The sequence below is a fragment of the Salmo salar genome, chromosome ssa16 (assembly GCF_905237065.1).
Source record: "Salmo salar chromosome ssa16, Ssal_v3.1, whole genome shotgun sequence".
NCBI lineage: Eukaryota > Metazoa > Chordata > Actinopteri > Salmoniformes > Salmonidae > Salmo > Salmo salar.
This window is the reverse complement of record NC_059457.1, coordinates 75,447,446-75,468,312: the sequence shown is the minus strand read 5'-3', so window position 1 is coordinate 75,468,312 and position 20,867 is coordinate 75,447,446. Positions and strand designations below refer to the sequence as shown.

Genomic DNA, 20,867 nt, shown 5'->3' with positions numbered 1-20,867 from the left:
AACATAACAGAACTTTCAGATATAAATTCACTGTGTACTACACAGGGTGTATTGTAGATAGAACACATGTGATTGCCTGTCGTCTAAAAAAAGGGAATTGTGTCAGCTTTATTCATCATTCATGTCTATCTGCAATGTTCTTAATGTCATAGCTAACACATAGTTAACCGTTGGTGCTACTGTACCTTGACATAGAGGGAGATCTCGTACTCCTGGGGCTCCGGACTGTCCCTGTCTTCCCCGTGAGGAGTTGGGCTCTGCAGCCTCACAGACTTCTTTGGCGTCTTCTCCTCCCCCTGCGCCTCCTTCTCTTTCTTCACCTCTGTCCTCTGGTGCATGAACGTGGGCACCTCGTCCATGACCACCACCTTCTTCTTCTCTTTCTTCACCTCTGTCCTCTGGTGCATGAACGTGGGCACCTCGTCCATGACCACCACCTTCTTCTTCTTTTTCTTCACCGGCTCCTCTCTCCTCTTCGGGGAAAGTACCTCCTCTTTGAGCACCGACTTCAGCTCCTTTATCCAGTCCTCCCTCCTCCCGGGGGTCTGTGCTTCCTCTGGGGACAACTTCTTAATCCCGTCCTCCTTCCGCCCAGGGGTCTGCGCCTCCTCTGGAGACAACTTCTTAATCCAGTCCTCCCTCCTCCCGGGGGTCTGTGCCTCCTCTGGGGCCTTCTTGATCCAGTCATCGCTCCTTCTGCGGGTCTGCACCTCCTCTGGGGCCTCCTTCTTGGCCCAGTCCTCCCTCCTCCAGGGGGTCTGTGCCTCCTCTGGGGCCGCCTTCTTGTTCAAGTCGTTGCTCCCTCTGCGGGTCTGCGCTTCTTCTGGGGCCGCCTTCTTGTTCCAGTCGTTGCTCCCTCTGCGGGTCTGCTCCTCCTCTGGGGCTGCCTTCTTGTTCCAGTCGTTGCTCCCTCTGCGGGTCTGCACCTCCTCTGGGGCCACCTTCTTGTTCCAGTCGTTGCTCCCTCTGCGGGTCTGCGCCTCCTCTGGGGCCACCTTCTTGTTCCAGTCGTTGCTCCCTCTGCGGGTCTGCTCCTCCTCTGGGGCTGCCTTCTTGTTCCAGTCGTTGCTCCCTCTGCGGGTCTGCGCCTCCTCTGGGGCCACCTTCTTGTTCCAGTCGTTGCTCCCTCTGCGGGTCTGCGCCTCCTCTGGGGCCACCTTCTTGTTCCAGTCATTGCTCCCTCTGCGGGTCTGCACCTCCTCTGGGGCCGCCTTCTTGATCCAGTCATTGCTCCCTCTGCGAGTCTGCACCTCCTCTGGGGCCACCTTCTTGTTCCAGTCGTTGCTCCCTCTGCGAGTCTGCACCTCCTCTGGGGCCTCCTTCTTGATCCAGTCATTGCTCCCTCTGCGAGTCTGCACCTCCTCTGGGGCCACCTTCTTGTTCCAGTCGTTGCTCCTTCTGTTGGTCTGTACCTCCTCTGGGGCTGCCTTCTTGATCCAGTCATTGCTCCCTCTGCGGGTCTGCGCCTCCTCTGGGGCCACCTTCTTGTTCCAGTCGTTGCTCCCTCTGCGGGTCTGCACCTCCTCTGGGGCCTCCTTCTTGATCCAGTCGTTGCTCCCTCTGCGGGGTGTCACCCTATCTCTTTTTACTGTCGCCTCCTCTTTCATTTCTGCTTGTCTCAGCCTTGTGGGAGATAGCAGCATCTCATTCAGGAGTTGTCGTTTCACCTCCTCTGTTCCAGGGAAACCATTCTCTATCCTGGCTTTGCGACCTTTGACCCCTAGCTCCACCTCTTCTTTCTTCTCTTTCCTTCGTTCCTTCGCTGTGTATTCCTTCCCGAACTTTACTGGCTCATCCTTAGTGGCAGGCACTGGCTGTTCTACTCTCTTGCTGCCTCCCTCTAATGCAGATTTAGAATCATCCTCAATGAGATCATCTGGCTCTTCCGCCATCTCAATCGCTCCCTCTGATTGTGAGTCTAGATTATCGTCAATGTTTGTCACTGGCTGTTCCTCCAACTCACCCCCTCCCTCTGCTCCTCCCGTCCCTATCTCTGAGACCGGGACCGGATTATGCATCTCTTCAGCCCCTCCCACCTCTGCAGCTCCGGGCTCATCCAGAATGACCTCTCCTGGCTGTTCTTTCTCCATGTCTCCTCCCTCCTCAAGCTCAAAAGCCTCCTCGACATGCTCTAAATCCTTGTCGTCATCCTCCTGTGTAGCTCCTGCTGCTGAACCCTTGAGTATCTGTACCTGTGGCTGAGCTACAACTTTGCCTTCTTTCTCTTCCCCCTCTTCTCTGGCAGCATTATCAGGCTCCAAAGCCTTTTCCGTCTGTTCCTCCATACCGCCACCTCTTCTCTCTTCCTCTGCTATGTCTACATTATCCTCCTTCTTTTGCTCCTCCTCTACTTTGCTGCCTCCTGTGTCCATCCCTACCACCGCATTATCCCCAACCTGTTGCGGCTCTTCCCTCTCCCCACCACCTCCCTTCACTGCCCTATCACTGTCACCCTCTTCCACCTGTAGCTGCTGTTCTGTCTGTTGTAAACCTCCCTCCTCTTTAGAGCCGTTCTCACCCTCCTGACTCTCATTGGGCTGTATCAGTGGCTGTGCCTTGCTCCCTCCCTCTACCTCAACAGGTGGAGTGACAACATCCTGTGGTTGTTGAGCCGTGGTTGCCTGACTCTTGACGACTCCAAGCTCTATGAAGTCCTTGGTAACGAACAACGGGGGCTGGTGCTCTGTCGCTTGATGCCCCTCCTCTTTTTTCTCTAAAACTGCTTTAGTTGTCTCTCCCTGTTCCTCTGTAACAGGGCTTTTAACCTCCTTTTTTTTCTCTGTACTCTTCTCACTTCCCTGCTGGTTCTCATCCCTCTCTTTTTGTGAAACCTGTCGATTTTTTGCCAATTTATTGTTACTTTCCTCACTCTCTCCTTCATTGTCATTGGCTGGCTGATGTTTAGGCTCCTCTTCCTGTCCTTCCTCCTGCCGTGTCTCTCTGACCACATCACTAGTGGACACAGTTTGACAGTCCTCAGTCACTTGACTCCCGCTTTCATCACTCACTCTCGCCATGCCATCATCATTAGTCACCTGGCTGATGGGCATCTCTGCGTCCTGACCGCCACTCTGCTCTCCCTTCGCTAACTCATCTGTAGTGGATGTGGTTTCTGGCTTTCGACTCTCTGTACACAGCTCTTCTTTACTCTCCACCTCATCATTAGTGGACGGGACTGGCGGTTCTGTTGTCGTCAAACTGACATCGTCGTCTGTCTTCTCTGTCTCATCAACAGGCAAAACGATTTGTGCCTTTTCTGCCTCTGAAGATGTCTCCTCGTCTTTCCTCTCTACCTCATCATTAATGGACTCCGTTTCAGGTAAACTAGGGGGTGGTGGGGGGAGAGGAGGTTCTCTCTCCTCTATTTCTCTCTCTTTGTCCGCCCCTGCTGACTCCTCTCTCTCAGCGGACTTCTCTTCTTCAACAGCCTCTACAGATTTCTCCTGCTCCTCTTCAATTACAACAACTGGCACGGTCCGCTCCCCCTCCCCTTTATCTCCCTCTCTCTTTTCCTGTAAACCAACCTCCTCTTCAATCCCCCTCTCCCCCTCCTCTCCCTCCTTTCCTCCGCTCCCGCTAGCTTGCATCGTCACTTCGAAATGATCAGCTGCACCTTCCCCCTCACCTGTCATCCCAATGTCCTCCATGTCCTCGCCCACCTCCTCCCCCAGTTCTAACACCTCCTCTGCTAGTTCTACATCCTCCTCCTCCTCCTCCTCTTCATCTCGTTGTCTCTGTCTGTCCGGGTCGGTACAGGTTCCTATAGGGCTGTGGATGATGGCTCCATTGGAGAGGTCCGGGCTGAGGCCATTAGGTTCAGACTGAGCCATGGTTACTGGAAGACCAACACACACTGGGAAGGAGTGTGTTCAAGGTTCCAACGAGTATGTGTCCAGGAGTTCAAGCCAAGTTTGAGAAAGTTGGATAAGTGTGTGTTTGTAGGTTCCACGGACGCACACACAGCTTCTAGTTGTCGCTGCCTGGGGCTCCAATCTGTAATTAGTGCCTGTGTACAGTTGGTCAAAGTACAATCTCTTCGCCTCTCTCTCTCTCTCTCTCTCTCTCTCTCTCTCTCTCTCTCTCTCCTTCTCCAAAGGATTAGGCTGAGTTTCAGAAGTTGATCCCCCACATGACCAGCCTGCCTCATTTAAATCTGCCCAGAGCCTATATCCCCCCAGCCTAGCTCCAGAGCCTATATCCCCCCAGCCCAGCTCCAGAGCCTATATCCCCCCAGCCCAGCTCCAGAGCCTATACCCCCACAACCATGCCTAGCCCAGCATAGCCCCAGTATCCCACATCCCTCCCCATACCCCAAGCCCCTCTACTCCACTCCAACCCCCATCCATTCAACCACTTCCCTAACAATATCCTCCTCCCAATGGCTGCCTCCATACATGGCTGAACCCCTCCCCCCCCGATCCTAAAACACATCCAACCTGCCACACTTTCCCCAACCCCAAACCATCTTTAACCCCCCTTCTGACCCCTTTGCAGTTTTCAGTTCTCCTTTAACATAACTCATAGGCTGAGCCTCTGCTGAGGTCAGGGAGGATGCACTGAGTTAGCTTTTCAGTAAACCACAGTTGTCCTAGTACAATCCCTTATCCTCTTTCAGGCTTTAGGCAGAGTAGACCTATAAAACCACTGTCTGACAGTCAGAGGTAGACCTACAGGCAGAGGCATTGGAAGGTAAAGGATTGCATTGTTGACCAACTTTAATTATTCACACAAGAGAATTTTGGTACAAAAGGATGAATAACCTTATAAATAATTACTCTTTTTAATTTCATTCTTCGATCTAAACATATTGATGATGCTTCCATCATACTCTTCAAATAAAGAAGAGTCAAATCATCTACTGCTGATTGTAGGCCTTACGTTTTTCAACGTTAGAGGGCAGTATTGCTTTGTCTATGATGGTATTAAATATGATAAAATTGCAGGTCATTTACATATAAATAAATAGACGTCACTTCAATAGACATAAGTATGGCATTTGCAACGAACAGTTCAGGGCAAAATGACAGTGTCTAAAACTCAACACTGACAGTGACAGCTAATGTGCCATCACCTTCAGAGCGTTCCAGTAATTTGCAATGGGGTAAAGCGCTGCGTAGACATCACTGATCTAAAACAGACTGTATGAGTCAAACTCGTTAACATGTCATCTCTTGGACAATCCCGAATTGCAGTGATCAGTGAAGCTGCGTTGCGACAGTTCTAAACCGGAAAATCGCATCAGCTGTTTTTCGTCCCCTTGACGTCATCTCCTTTATTCGATGGGCCACCAGCTCTATAACAGTACTTTCAGTTTTTAGTGTAATATGCATTTTGAATGTAATTTACTGAGAAATATTTGGCCATAAAACAACATAGCTACATTAGTTATTTAACTTTTGCTCATTAATTAATGACGAATCTAAGGAGCTTGCGATGAGATAGTAGCTAAGCGCTTCTGCTAGCTAGCTAGCTGAAAGCTAACGGAGGACCACAGTATATTTAGCTACAGTGACTGCTAGGTCCGAACTGCAAGTTGAAACAACTAACCTGGCGCGATTAGAACAAGTACGGTTCGCAAGATGCAGAAATCAGAGAAGAGCGATGGTGCTGAGGCAACGGTCGATGTGCGGTTTACCGACCTACCCAACGCCCTTATCGCATGCAAAGTAACTGAAGATGTTTTCAATGACCAAACTCTGAAGGTAAGGATGTGTGTTATGGTGGATCAAAGTATTCAACCAAAGCAAGCTTGCATTACATTACAATGGTTCCCTACTAAACAACTTAAACCTGTGTGTGTGTGTGTGTGTGTGTGTGTGTGTGTGTGTGTGTGTGTGTGTGTACATACTCATGTTCAATCCAAAGATCGTATTACATTCCACTCCTCCAAAGAATTGGTGTCTTTCTAAAGATGAGTCTTAGGTTGTGTAGTTCCAAGCCACCACTCACACCCTTATCACACACATGGAAATGGTTCCCTTCCATCCCCTGCCTGATTCCATAGGGGTTGGAACAGTTCCATCAGCAAGAACATTACAAGATTTTCCCCCATAACAAGACCAGAATACAGGAAGCTTGGAAAAACTGAGGTTCTGTCCTAACTGGGCCAGAATCTCAGAGCTTAGCCAAGGACAGATGGACACAGGCAGAGGTCCTAAGAGTGTTTATTTTACTGCTTCCTTTCCTTGTCTTCTTTCCTTCATGACCACTTAGCTAGCCAATAAGTGAAAGTGATATGGCACAAACATGTCTAGTCATCTCTGCTCCTCTCACCGATCTCTTGTCAGGGGTTTTGGCTGAGGAGGCTGTGACCTCTTTGTCAGTCAGATAAAGGCCACTTGAAGTAGGCTATGTGATAACACGCTGTAATCGGAACAATGGAAAAGTGTGTGTGCTCTAACTAGGCCAGATGTCACTCAGGAGATCCTCCTGAACAACAGCAGGGAGAGAATTGGCAAGCAGGGGCCCTATTCAGTCAAAACCCTTTCTGGACTTTGAGGATATAGCCTAAATCATAAACAAAGATTGGTATCTTTAGTAAAATGCATATCTGGTACATACTCCCATTATCTCAGTCTCTGATAACATCTAGTCTTCCTGAGGTCAGGTGAATGTGTCACAGGGGCTGAGTTATTGCGTTGGAAATCTGACTAATGTATTTTTCAGTGTACACAACATTCTTCCGCTCTGTGTAGGCTAGTCTTTGATTCAGAGAGAGTTTCCATTGGAGCTGGCAGGAAGGAAGGAACAGGAAGGACAGCAGTCATAAGCAGGAAGAGATGAGATTGAAAAGGGGAGAAATTAGAGACTTTGTTCTACGTAGTATTCCCACATCCAAAGACTAGGCCCTATGCCTTGCAATTTGTTTAAAGCAAATAGAGTAAATCCACACACTAGGGCTGTCCCGATAAAAACATTTATATTGGTTGACCGAAAGTCGTCCGTTCTGCATATAGTTGATTTTATTAAAACAAATAGGGTGTCTAAATCGAGGGGAAAAAAACAGGTAAAAAATTGAGTGATCGGAATTTTTAAACATATTTTTCCATATAGACACACTCTATTTGTTTTAATAAAATCAACTATATGCGTTGAGCTTGTCTGATGCTTTAAGCTCACTGTTTGATGAAATAAGACGCAGATGACTCAAGAGGGAGCCAGAGATCAAGATAACCAGAAGAAAAAACCTTAACCTGACCCAACCATCCTCCTGAAGTTGCTGGTAATAGGCTACACAAGGAGTCCACAACCTTTTATCATGAGCAATGCCAGTTTATCTTACAAATTCTACTGATTTGCGTGCTAGTTATGATTTTCAAATGCACTTTTTCATGGAACAGTTTAGAATAACATCTTCGTATCTCAAAATTATTGTCATGTGGTTAATCAAAATTCTATCCAAATCTAAATAAAAATTATACAAACTTAAAAAGCAACTTCTGTTGCCATTGCAACTATGTAAAAATAGCCTAAATAAAGCCAACAAATAAAAACATTGCAGCCTGCAGGTATAAAATATCCTGATAAAAGAAATATAGAACCTGGTTGTTTTCCCCACTAAAACAGTTAGTCACATTGGCTACACATGGCCTGTCTGCAGCGAACTTGAAACATTGTATCAACTATTAACTTGGGTCTGGCCTAGCTCACACTAGCAAACTTGCAACATTGTATAACATATTCTGGGCCCTCAGTTTCCTATGCCAGTGACCTCAGGACAGACACAGCTGTAGGCTATTTGCGCAATGGATAAGAAGTAATCAGGTAGGTCTATTTTATGACGTTTCCACTGGATAAGAGCATGACATTTTTCCCTTTCACGCTGAGTTGTTATCGAAAGGGAGAGAGCTGTAAAGATTTTTCAAATACACTACCAGTCAAAGGTTTTAGAACACCTACTCATTCAAGGGTTTTTCTTTATTTTTACTATTTTCTACATTGTTGAATAATAGTGAAGACATCAAAACTGTGAAATAACACATATGGAATCATGTAGTAATCAAAATAGCCACCCATTGCCTTGATGACAGCTTTGCACACTTTTGGCATTCTCTCAATCAGCTTCGGCTGGAATGCTTTTCCAACAGTCTTGAAGTTCTCACATATGCTGAGCACTTGTTGGCTGCTTTTCCTTCACTCTGCGGTCTGACTCATCCCAAACCATCTCAATTTGGTTGAGGTCGGGAAATTATGGAGGCCAGGTCATCTGATGCAGCACTCCATCACTCTCCTTGGTAAAATAGCCCTTACACAGCCTGGATGTGTGTTGGGTCATTGTTCTGTTGAAAAACAAATTATAGTCCCACTAAGCCCAAACCAGATGAGATGGCATATCGCTGCAGAATGCTGTGGTAGCCATGCTGGGTAAGTGTGCTTTGAATTCCTAAATAAATCACAGACAGTTGCACCAGCAAAGCACCCCCACACGCGTCTCACAAAGAAACGGCGGTTGGAACCCAAAATCTCCAATTTGGACTCCAGACCAAAGGACAGATTTCCACTGGTCTAATGTCTATTGCTCATGTTTCTTAGCCCAAACAAGGCTCATCTTCGTATTGGTGTCCTTTAGTAGTGGTTTCTTTGCAGCAATTTGACCATGAAGGCCTGATTCACACAGGTCTCCTCTGAACAGTTGATGTTGAGATGTGTCTGTTAGTTGACCAGCATTGGACTAGTAACCGAAAGTTAGCAAGATTGAATCCCTGAGCTGACAAGATAAAAATCAGTCGTTCTGCCCCTGAATAAGGCAGTTAACCCATTGTTCCTAGGCTGTCATTGAAAATAAGAATTTGTTCTTAACTGACTTGCCTAGTTAAATAAAGATAAAATAAAAATGAAGCATTTTTTGGGATGCGATTTCTGAGGCTGGTAACTCTAATGAACTTATCCTTTGCAGCAGAGGAAACTCTGGGTCTTCCATTCCTGTGGCGGTCCTCATGAGAGCCAGTTTCATCATAGCGCCTGATGGTTTTTGCGACTGCACTTGAAGAAACTTTAAAAGTTCTTGAAATTTTCCGTATTGACTGAACTTTGTCTTAAAGTAATGATGGACTGTTGTTTCTCTTTGCATATTTGAGCTGTTTTTGCCATAATATGGACATGGTCTTTTACCGAATAGGGTTATCTTCTGTATACCCAATAGAAGTTGACCGTTTATGAGTTTTCACCGCCAATACCGATTATTGGAGGGCCCCAAAAAAGCTGCTACCGATTAATCGGCCGATTTAATAAATAAATAAATAAATAAATAAAGAGAAAGGAAAAAAAATATATATATATATATATTTTTTATTTTATTTGTAATAATGACAATTACAACAATACTGAATGAACACTTATTTTAACTTAATATAATAAAGAAGAAAGCTACCGTTTAAGTTCCTTGCTCAGAACATGAGAACATATGAAAGCTGGTGGTTCCTTTTAACATGAGTCTTCAATATTCCCAGGTAAGAAGTTTTAGGTTGTAGTTATTATAGGAATTATAGGACTATTTATCTCTATACCATTTGTATTTCATATACCTTTGACTATTGGATGTTCTTATAGGCACTTTAGTATTGCCAGTGTAACAGTATAGCTTCCGTCCCTCTCCTCGCCCCTACCTGGGCTCGAACCAGGAACACATCGAAAACAGCCACCCTCGAAGCATCGTTATCCATTGCTCCACAAATGCCGTGGCCCTTGCAGAGCAAGGGGAACAACTAGTTAAAGGTCTCAGAGCGAGAGCTGTCACCGATTGGAACGCTATTAGCGCGCACCCCCTAGCTAGCCATTTCACTTCGGTTACACCAGCCTAATCTCGGGAGTTGATAGGCTTGAAGTCATAAACAGCTCAATGCTTGAAGCACAACGAAGAGCTGCTGGCAAACGCACGAAAGTGCTGTTTGTATGAATGCTTACGAGCCTGCTGCTGCCTACCACCACTCAGTCAGACTGCTCTATCAAATATCAAATCATAGACTTAATTAACATAATAACACACAGAATTACGAGCATTAGGTCATTAATATGGTAAAATCCGGAAACTATCATTTCGAAAACAAAATGTTTATTCTTTCAGTGAAATACGGAACCGTTCCGTATTTTATCTAACGGGGTGGCATCCCTAAGTCTAAATATTGCTGTTACATTGTACAACTTTCAATGTTATGTCATAATTATGTACAATTCTGGCAAATTAATTACGGTCTTTGTTAGGAATAAATGGACTTCACACAGTTCGCAACGAGCCAGGTGGCCCAAACTGCTGCATATACCCTGACTGCTTGCACGGAATGCAAGAGAAGTGACACAATTTCCCTAGTTAAAAGAAAGTCATGTTAGCAGGCAATATTAACTAAATATGCAGGTTTAGAAATATATACTTGTTTATTGATTTTAAAGAAAGGCGTTGATGTTTATGGTTAGGTACACATTGGTGCAACGACAGTGCTTTTTTCGCGAATGCGCTTGTTAAATCATCACCCGTTTGGAGAAGTAGGCTGTGATTCGATGATAAATTAACAGGCACCGCATCGATTATATGTAACGCAGGACACGTTAGATAAACTAGTAATATCATCAACCATGTGTAGTTAACTAGTGATTATGTTAAGGTTGATTGTTTTTTATATGATAAGTTTAATGCTAGCTAGCAACTTACCTTGGCGTCTTGCTGCACTCGCGTAACAGGTAGTCAGCCTGCCACGCAGGCTCCTCGTGGAGTGCAATGTAAGGCAGGTGGTTAGATTGTTGGACTAGTAACCGGAAGGTTGCAAGATTGAATCCCCGAGCTGACAAGGTAAAAATCCGTCGTTCTGCCCCTGAACAAGGCAGTTAACCCACCGTTCCTAGGCCGTCATTGAAAATAAGAATGTGTTTTTAACTGACTTGCCTAGTTAAATAAAGGTATAAAAAAAAAGGAATCGGCCACAATCGGTGTCCAAAAATGCCGATTACAGATTGTTATGAAAACTTGAAATCGGCCCTAATTAATCGGCCATTCCGATTAACCTGTTGAGGACAGACGTTCCGCCTGCGGAACCCCTAGCCAACAGCCAATGGCATCGCACGGCGCGAAATACAAAACCAACTAAAATACCTCAATTCAATTTTCTCAAACAATCAACTATTTTACACCATTTTAAAGATAAGACTCTCATTAATCTAACCACATTGTCCGATTTCAAAAAGGCTTTACAGCGAAGGCAAAACATTAGATTATGTTAAGAGAGTACATAGACACAAATAATCACACAGCCATTTTCCAAGCAAGCATATATGTCACATAAACCAAAACCACAGCTAAATGCAGCACTAACCTTTGATGATCTTCATCAGATGACAATCCTAGGACATTGTTATACAATACATGCATGTTTTGTTCAATCAAGTTCATATTTATATCAAAAAACAGCTTTTTACATTACCATGTGATGTTCAGAACTAGCATACCCACCGAAAACTTCCAGTGAATTTACTAAATTACTCATGATAAACGTTGACAAAATACATAACAATTATTTTAAGAATTATAGATACAGAACTCCTTTATGCAATCGCTATGTCCGATTTTAAAATAGCTTTTCGGCGAAAGCACATTTTGCAATATTCTGAGTACATGGCTCAGCCATCACAGCTAGCTATTTTGACATCCACCAACTTCGGGGTCACCTAAACTCAGAATTACTATTAGAAAAATTTGATTACCTTTGCTGTTCTTCATCAGAATGCACTCCCAGGACTTCTACTTCAACAACAAATGTTGTTTTGGTTCCAAATAATCCATAGTTATATCCAAATACCTCAGTTTTGTTTGTGCATTCAGGTCACTATCCGCATTTCGTGACCAAAAAATTCAAAATATTCCATTACCGTACTTAGAAGCATGTCAAACGCTGTTTAAAATCAATTTTTATGCTATTTTTCTCATAAAATAGCGATAATATTCCAACTGGGCAATGTTGTATTCATTCAAAGGCTGAAAGAAAAAAATGGAGAAGTCTTGTGACCGCGCATCTCCAGTCTCACTGTCCCCAGGCTGACCACTTACAAACTCTGCTGCTGTACTTTGCCCAGAGACAGCAGACACCCCATTCCACTTTCTGGCGGCTTTAGAGAGCCAATGGAAGCCTTAGAAAGTGTCACGTTACAGCACAGATGCTGTAATGTCGATAGAGATGCAACAGAAGGACAACAAATTGTCAGACAGGGCACTTCCTGTATGGAATCTTCTCAGCTTTTGGCCTGCCATATGAGTTCTGTTATACTCACAGACACCATTCAAACAGTTTTAGAAACTTTAGTGTTTTCTATCCAAATCTACTAATTATATGCATATTCTAGTTTCTGGGCAGGAGTAGTAACCAGATTAAATCGGGTACGTTTTTTATCCGGCCGTGAAAATACTGCCCCCTATCCCAAAGAAGTTAATCGGTCGGCCTCTAATAGCCACCCTACCTTGTCACAACACAACTGATTGGCTCAAATGCATTAAGAAAGAAATTCCACAAATTAACTTTTAAGAAGACACACCTGTTAATTGAAATGCATTCCAGGTGACTACCTCATGAAGCTGGTTGAGAGAATGCCAAGAATGTGCAAAGCTGTCATCAAGGCAAAGGGTGGCTAAAATAGATTTCTTTAACACTTTTTTGGTTACTACATGATTTGTGTTATTTCATAGTTTTGATGTCTTCGCTCTTATTCTACAATGTAGAAAATAGTAAAAATGAAGAAAAACCCTTGAATGAGTAGATGTTCTAAAACTTTTGACCGGTTGTCATTCTCAATGAATGTAAAAACAGACTTTGTTTGCTTACTGTTTTAGGTGAAGAAAACATTACTTTGAGAAGCTCCACAGCTCATTAGTGGTGGTGCATTAAGCCAATCAGAAATACAATCATATCCCCAAATGGGCACATTTATATGCCTACATTTGCACATAGGCCAGGTAGCATATAGGCCTACTTCAATGCATAATCAGGTGCGCGTCCTTACTCAACATTGACAGGAGCGCTCCAAACAAAGGAGAAAAGGAAAAACTTGGCCTCGGTCGACCATCAACCAGTCAACTAATTGGGGTCAGCCCTACCACACACTGTTGCTTTGTTTATGAGAACTAAGTGTCAACTCACCATGGGTCTACTACAGACCACTATGGGCCATACAAACAGTACTGTTGTGAGTAACGGCAAACAGAAGTCAATGCTGGTTGGAATTTACACATTGTTTAACATAGAGGCCTGTCTGGTGTGGTGACATTGGTGAATAGTGTCGGATTCAGCTGAAATGTATTTTCCTACTGATGGCCTCTTCCATGGAAGGGAGGGGGCAGAAACAGTGAGACAGGTGATCAAACCAGAACAGCTGGTCAAGCCACACACACACACGCACACACACACACACACACACACACACACACACACACACACACACACACACACACACACACACACACACAGAGAGAGAGATCAATGATTAAATAATCAATTGGGCTTAGAAGGAAGTGAAACAGGGTAAAGGTCATAAAAACTTGACTGTTTGGAATAAAAGTGTTTTTCTTTTCAGAGGGTCACGTCCTTTAAGGAGCTTTGAGTCAGCTGAGAGATCATGTGACGGAATATTCCGCTGTGTGCATCAACACTGTGTTCTCCTTTAGGAATGTTTGACAAAGACACACAACGTTTCCATCCTATTCAGATATCCATCTAGTTTTAAGACCCATCCCTGCCCTTAATCCGGTAAACTGTCCTGTCCAAATCAAAATGGCTTCCCTCCTGCAGTAAGGGTCACACAATATTACAACAGGACATTTTAATACAGGTCACCACCAGGGACTGGCCACACACGTGACACCCCAGAGGTTACCTAATGTAAACTGTGACCTGTACTGTCTTACTGTACTCACTGAGGGATTTGCGTGGTAGAGATATTTGATTCACAAAGCCTCAGGCCTGGAGAGAGAACAGAGCAGGTAGTGTGTGTAGTGTGTGTGTTCTTGCACGCTAGTACCAGACTGCAGCTGGTAGGCTTAAAGCTACATGATGTAACTTTTCTGGGCAATTTACCAAATTCACATATAAATGTGAGTTATAGATCTGCCATTCTCATTGAATGCAAGTCTAAGAAGCAGTATATCTGTTCTATGTGTGCTATTTCTATTCTTCCCGTTCTTATGTTTTGTTTTCGCGTCTTTTACTTTCAGTTTTGTACACTAGCTTCAAACAGCTGCAAATTCAATATTTTTGTTTATAGAAAATATATTTCACAGCGGTTTAGATGGTACAATGATTCTCTACACTTGTTTTGTCACAAACTGAAATTAGGCGAACAATTTAGAATTTTAGCAACCAGGAAATGGTGGAGAGATTTCTGCATATTGCACCTTCAGTACTCTGCCTGAGTACAACCTCTGTGCACTTGTCTCTCTCTACGATGTGCTGGGGGGACAGAATCTCTTTGTTGTCTAGTCTTTGATGTGAAGGTGTGCGTGCGTGCATGCGTCTGTGCTGTCTGGTTTCCGGTGCTCTTCATAACTATCAGTGACACTTTGGTCTTTCCTGCTGTTTCTGCCACTCAGATCAGACAATGGTGGAGTGTTCTAGAATATACAACCAGTTCTGAGGTTCCACCTGTCACTGTCTGAGGTCACACTCTGTTGTTCTAGGTTCTGTCTTCTAGCCGACTGGCTTGTCAGTCACAGCAAACGGCTAGTATGATTGGTTACTCACTACCTTTCATGTAGCAGCAGCTGGAGACAACATCTCAGACAAGAGTTGATTATCTCTGCATGCAGAATACAAGTAGTGTTGTCAAAAAGTGTCAGTCGAGTGTCCAGACACAATACCTCTATGCTGTTAACTTGCATGTAGGCCTGTGGGTGTAGTCTTGAGAAAATGGATGTGTAGGCTAGTTTTTAAAGTTCGTGGGTGTTGTATGGAAACATGTGCCTCCCCTCCTCTTCCTCCCTGCAGAGCAGCTGAGGTTTAATGTGAGTGTTTGTGTTTGTTCTTGTTAAACATCTCCAGACCTCTGTCCCACCGTGTGTGTGTGTGTGTGTGTGTGTGTGTGTGTGTGTGTGTGTGTGTGTGTGTGTGTGTGTGTGTGTGACGGTGTACGTGTGTGTGTTAACCATCTCCAGACCTTTGTCCTACCCTGTTAGTTAGTCTCACACACACCCACACTTACTCTTTCAGAGACACTTTGCATAACACTCATTGTGGGGGGTGGGGCATTTTTTCCATCCTCTGTTTTGGTTTCATATTCCTATTTTCCATTCCCTCACTGGAACATTTGCTTTCTAACACACACACACACACACACACACACACACACACACACACACACACACACACACACACACACACACACACAGATTGTCACTATACTACTAACACACAAACAAGTGTATACTACATTTAGCACATACATTATAGACACACATGCTTAGCCTTTACTTTAGTCTCTCTCTCTCATCCATTTTTCCTCTCACAGCACCTCAGTGCTATTAATACCACTCTCATACAAGCTTCTGTGTTATCAAGCCTCCAGCCGCATACTTTCCATAAGAACCAGTTCTCCTTCATCTCTCTCTCTTCTTCCCTTACTCTCCACACAGACCTCTGTTTTTCAGGCTGTCTCTCTCCCTTTCTCTCATATACTCTGTGTTTCTGCCACCTCTCTCTTTTAGTCCATCTCTCTCTCTCGTCTGTGTCTCTCTCTCTCTCTCTCTCTCTCTCTCTCTCTCTCTCTCTCTCTCTCTCTCTCTCTCTCGTCTGTGTCTCTCTGTAGTGAAGCTCTCGGGCGTATTTATACCCAGAATGACGTGTGTTTTCCACGACTGACGCTCAGCAGGCCAGAGTCAAGTGCCCCGATAAGCTGATTCAGTGTGTGTGTGGCTTTATTGTGTCAGAGTCATGGACTCAGTTTCTGATTTGCACATATTTTCCATTCACAACTAAGCAACAGATTTGTCATATATTTTGTGTGTTGTGTGAGTGAGAGAGAGAGAGAAGAGTGAAGAGATTAACACTTCAGTCTACTAAGGCTTGATTTCGTTATTTTCCAGTCCTCTGTCTCTCTCTCTCTCTCTGTCTCACTGCCTCTCTAATTAGTCAGCGAAGGAGAGCGGGAGGGACTATGTCTGAGGGGGGGATGGAGGGAGGAGAGAAAGGAAGGACACACCCCCTGTGTCAGCGGGTTGGCTGGGAGTGAATGAACCATGGAACGAAGGAAGAGAAGAGAGAGAGGGAGGGGCTGTGGTGTACGTCAGTAGTTGTGACTCTCATATAAGTGGCTGCAGAGGCAGAGAGATCTAGAGACCAGACAGAAAGAAGGCTGAATTATATGAGACTTTTACAAATGCAGCCCCTAGTCTCGTTGGAATGTTCTATAGCCTAGACGGAGGACTGTTTTCAGCTGTCGTGTAGCTGCCTGTCTCTGTCCTACAGACCTCACTGCCAAGGGTGGAACCTGAGAGCTATCGCTAACGTTGCTAACTCTGGACCTGGGCTAGCTGCTCAGTAGCTATCTGGTTCCGGCTTGGACGTCACTGGACATTTTTGTTTGGTTCTTCATTTGGCCAGGACTGCAGGCTTTTGCAGCTCTCTTAGTGGGGTGTGGACTGTACAGACAGAGAGAGAGAAGAGAAAAGGGGAATTTGAAGAGGGTAATAGAAGAGGAGGAAGTAAGGGAAACGGGAAAAATAAGGGTTCTTTTTTTTTTGTGGGAACGAGATCTCCCTCAACCCTCACGCTGGGGAAGGCGGCGCAACCCCCCCACACCTGTCATCTTCATCCCGGCCCCTCCTCACAAACTCTGACCTCCCGCATTATCAGGTGGAAAGGCCTCTGCCTCCCTGCCCTTCCCATCATGCACCTCAAGACCATCAAGTGTAACGCCTTCTGCCTGGTTGCTTCGGTGACCAACCAGGAAGTGTTTGACAGGCCTGAGTCCCGGGTAAGAAGGCTTTATATGTCGCCTCTGATCTGTCTCCTAAAACTGATCTAAGGTCAGATTCTGTAGCCTTTGAGGTCCATTTCCCAGTGGTTGTAATGGTTAGGTAATCTGTTCCTAGATCTGCTTTAGACGAATGAGATGCAGCGGTCCTCATGGTCTGAGCTGAGCTCCTATCAGACCGCTGTCACACTGGGTCTTTCTTTAGCGACGGACCCCCGACGCTCACCAAGGCCAGGCACGCACAAGTTGAGCAGGGTTGCCATGACAACCGGGCAGTGTTCCTCATTTTAAGGGGATAGTTTAGTCAAGCATTTTGCAGCAGCTATTTTTAGAAGGGCGGGGGCGGGTAACGTTAGCCCTGAAAGACTGAAGATATGAAACGAGGTTGGTGACAGGGTTTTCAGGAAAGGTAACAAGTCTTCATACACTTGATAAATTTGCCTTTCAAATCACCATGCATTTGCCTTTATAGGGTTTGGTTTTATTGTCATTGTGCCTGGACTGGTCTAGGGTTTTTATTTTTTACCCCTTTTTCTCCCCAATTGTGGGGTATCCAATTGTCCCATCGCTGCAACTCCTGTACGGACTCAGGAGAGGCGAAGGTCGAGAGCCGTGCGTCTTGACACAATGCCCGGTTAACCCGGAAGCCAGCCGCACCGATGTGTCGGAGGAAACACCGTACAACTGGCGACCGTGTCAGCGTGCATGCGCCCGGCCCGCCACAGGAGTCACTAAAGCGTGATGGGACAAGGACATCTCGACCGGCCAAACCCTCCCATAACCCGGACAATTGTGCGCCGCCTCATGGGTCTCCCAGTCGCGGCCGGCTGCGGCACAGCCTGGGATCAAACCCGGGTCTGTACTAACGCCTCTAGCATTGCGATGCAGTGTCCTAGACCGCTGAGCCCCTTGGTCTTGGGCTTTTTGTTGGTCTTCTCTCCCACTGCTGGTTCTCTCCCTGGCCACAGTCCCATAACTGTAGTTAATGTTAGTTAGACTATTATTATCTGTGGGATCATGGTGACTGAGCAGTTTTGAGAAGCATTAGCCTATTTCTGGGTAAACAGACGATTATGTATTTAATGTATTACATCATCCCATTACTAATGCTGTGTGGCAACATCACTATCGAACTCACTTGTACTGTACCGTCTCTCTCGCCCTCTCTTTCTCTCTCGCCCTCTCACCCTCTCTTTCTGTTTCGCCCTCTCTCTCACCCTCTCTCTCGCCCTCTCACCCCCCCCTCACCCTCTTTCTCTCTCTTCTCTCTCGCCCTCTCTCCCTCTCTCTCCTCTCTCTTCTCTCTCTCCTCCTATAGGCCAGTTTTGAGTCTCTGTTCCGCTCCTTCGACCCGGACGTAAACTTCCAGTTCTTTAAGAGTTTCCGGCGTGTGAGAATCAACTTCAGCGATGCACTGGCCGCCGCTGAGGCGCGGCTTCGACTGCACAAGAGCGACTTCAACGGCAAAGAGATGCGCCTCTACTTCGCACAGGTACACGACTTCTGTACATCACCCAATGCCCCCATAATTTCAGTAACTTTTGGTAGTGGAAATATGCTTTACATTACAAATACTAGCTCCCGAGTGGCGCAGCGGTCTAAGCACTGCATCACAGCGCTGGAGGCGTCACTACAGACCCGGGTTCGATCCCGGGCTCTATTGCCGTGATCGGGAGTCCCATAGGGCGGCACACAATTGGCCCAGCATCGTCCGGGTTAGAGGAGGGTTTGGCCGGGTGGGCTTTACAAGTAGGCCGTCATTGTAAATAAGAATTTGTTCTAAATTGACTTGCCTCGTTAAATAAAGGTTAAAAAAAAATTTAAAAACGTGTTCATCACTATTTGGTTTAGCACTGATTGATTCCATTGATCTACATTGAGCCTCTTCCCCCCCCCGTCTGCCCTGCAGTCCGTCCTCATAGGCAGTCCCCGCCTGGAGCCCCCTAAACCAGACAAACAGTTCCTGATCTCCCCCCCAGCCTCGCCACCGGTGGGGTGGCAGCAGGCCCCGGACGCCGTGCCCGTCATCAACTACGACCTTCTCTGTGCCATCTCCAAACTAGGGCCAGGTACAACACACACACACACACACACACACACACACACTTGCTACAATGAGGATGGGAACCTAAAATTAGAATTCGTTAAAATTAGAATTGATTTTAATTCAATATGATGGAATTACAGTAGCTGTCCTTTGTATTGCCATCAGTTTGATTGTGTCCAGTCCTACAGTGTTAACGGTCCTCTCTCCAACTCTAAATTAGGTGAGAAGTACGAGCTGCACACCGGCACCCCCACCACCCCCAGCGTAGTGGTCCACGTGTGTGAGAACGAGCAGGACAGCTCGGGGGGCGAAGACGACACAGAAGGAAGCACCAGCAGCAGCAACCGCCCCCCTCGCCCCAAAATCATCCAGACACGGCGTCCGGACATCACCCCCGGCGTCATGCAGTGAGCGGCAGAGAGAGGGGGCGCTCTAACATCCTCCACAAAGCATGTCTCCCACATCTGCCTCTCAGAAGTCAATGACAACCTGGCCCTGGGAGGATGCTGTTGGGACATGTAATACATCCTCTCTAACACTAGGGGGAGTCGCCTCTCAAAGCCCTGCCTTTTCATGAAGAGAGAGAGAGAGAGAGAGAAAGGAAAAGAGAGCGAGAGACATTCATCTCTTATCATTTCATATTTAATTTTTCTTTCGTCCTCCATTTGGAACAATATTAGACACTTGAGAAAAAGAGAAGTAGATAGAGAATAAAGAGCAAGGGATGTTTTGAATATTTTTGCTGTAAAAAAAAATGTTTTACTTCCTCATTTGCTTTGTATATGTTCATGGTCAGGCATGGTAGTGTGAGAGAGAGATGTTGTAGTCCTCTCTAGAGAGACACCGGGGGATCAACTTTCTTTGGATTCATTGTGACTTGTAATTCAGAACCCTGTAACAAACCCTGTCTATAGACTCATTTCCTACTGTGTACTGGATCCATCATTTTCCTGTCTGTAAGATGTGTGCGCATGCTGCAGTGGAGGCTGGCTCATAGTAATGGCTGAAACGGCGCGAATGGAATGGCGTCAAACTATGCGTTTGATGTATTTGATACCATTCCACCTATTGCGCTCCAGTCATTACCACGAGCCCGTCCTCCCAATTAAAGTGCCGCCAATCACCTGTGGCATGCTGCCATCACTAGCTCAGCGATTTACAATGTTTCACTCATCGAGGAGTACAAATTACATTCTATTTGAATACATCACAATAGACCTAATTATTATTATTCATGAATATTCTAATTCCTAATGGTCTCTACTCCAGGCCTAACATTTGTAAACAGAACACTTCAGAGTTACTTTCTTAGCAAATGAACCTGTCAAGGAGGGAATTCTATGAAAGGGACTTATTGTTCAATAACGTCTCCAATAATGACTCATCTGCTTCCATAGCATTGATGTTACTGTATGTTAATACAAGCTCCCCTCCTAGTTCATCCTCCTTTGATTGACAGAAATGTCTGCCATATCCCGCTGATCACACGGGGCAGGGATGACTGCCTGCATGGGTCTTCATAGCTTACTGCACATCTTCCTGGCCTGTATGGCTTGTCTCACTTGACTTACACTGCTATTTTGGGGCCGACTGGGGGCCATTAGGGCTCTGAACTGCAGTTACTGTAGGAGGGTTGGTTGTGGCGCTGCTGTCAGAGAGGGGGGGGGTTCATAGGTTGTAGTGGAAGGCTTGTGTAGATGCACTGTGAAATGTTTAATGCATGCGCCATCACAGCACATCTGGAATGAAGTTATCCACCCCAGCGGTTTGCATTAGTCATTTAGCTACTTTTGTACTCTGAACTATTGAGATTCATTATTATACTTTCAATAATAATCTAGTGAGTTATCATGTAATAAAGACTTCACTGCTAAAGTCA

At 45.5% G+C, this 20,867-nt stretch overlaps 2 protein-coding genes across 6 annotated transcripts in view; one reads left to right on the top strand and one right to left on the bottom strand.

Annotated features, from left to right (window-relative positions):
- Nucleotides 1-6,076, bottom strand: part of LOC106574727 (chloride intracellular channel protein 4) — a 15,049-nt gene extending 8,973 nt beyond the window's left edge. Inside the window, exons 1-2 of one of the 4 annotated variants that reach the window (XM_014150744.2) lie at nt 390-4,193; nt 186-320 (exon numbers count right to left, since the gene is read on the bottom strand). In XM_014150744.2, the coding sequence (XP_014006219.2) occupies nt 186-320; nt 390-3,830 (3,576 nt within the window). In that variant the 5' untranslated portion in view covers nt 3,831-4,193. Of the gene's footprint in view, nt 1-185; nt 4,194-5,848 lie in introns of those variants that run through there. The other 3 variants (XM_014150743.2, XM_045697850.1, XM_014150742.2) reach the window with 3 other exon arrangements.
- Nucleotides 5,258-20,867, top strand: LOC106574721 (calcipressin-1). Of its 2 annotated transcripts, none has more exons than XM_045697851.1 (4): nt 5,258-5,702; nt 18,260-18,433; nt 18,851-19,010; nt 19,209-20,867. In XM_045697851.1, the coding sequence occupies exons 1-4, from the start codon at nt 5,580-5,582 to the stop codon at nt 19,397-19,399; spliced, it is 648 nt and encodes a 215-aa protein (XP_045553807.1). In that variant the 5' UTR covers nt 5,258-5,579; the 3' UTR covers nt 19,400-20,867. The 2 variants fall into 2 exon arrangements, with proteins under 2 accessions (XP_045553807.1, XP_014006211.1); XM_014150736.2 differs by lacking the exon at nt 5,258-5,702 and adding an exon at nt 16,266-16,941.

What these genes read in the sequence shown, in the direction of transcription:
- LOC106574721 (XM_045697851.1), top strand. Translation starts at nt 5,580, where the DNA reads ATGCAGAAATCAGAGAAGAGCGATGGTGCTGAGGCAACGGTCGATGTG. An exon ending in TCAATGACCAAACTCTGAAG is followed by an intron (nt 5,703 to 18,259) that starts GTAAGGATGTGT and finishes CTCCTCCTATAG; the next exon opens with GCCAGTTTTGAGTCTCTGTT. An exon ending in TGCGCCTCTACTTCGCACAG is followed by an intron (nt 18,434 to 18,850) that starts GTACACGACTTC and finishes TCTGCCCTGCAG; the next exon opens with TCCGTCCTCATAGGCAGTCC.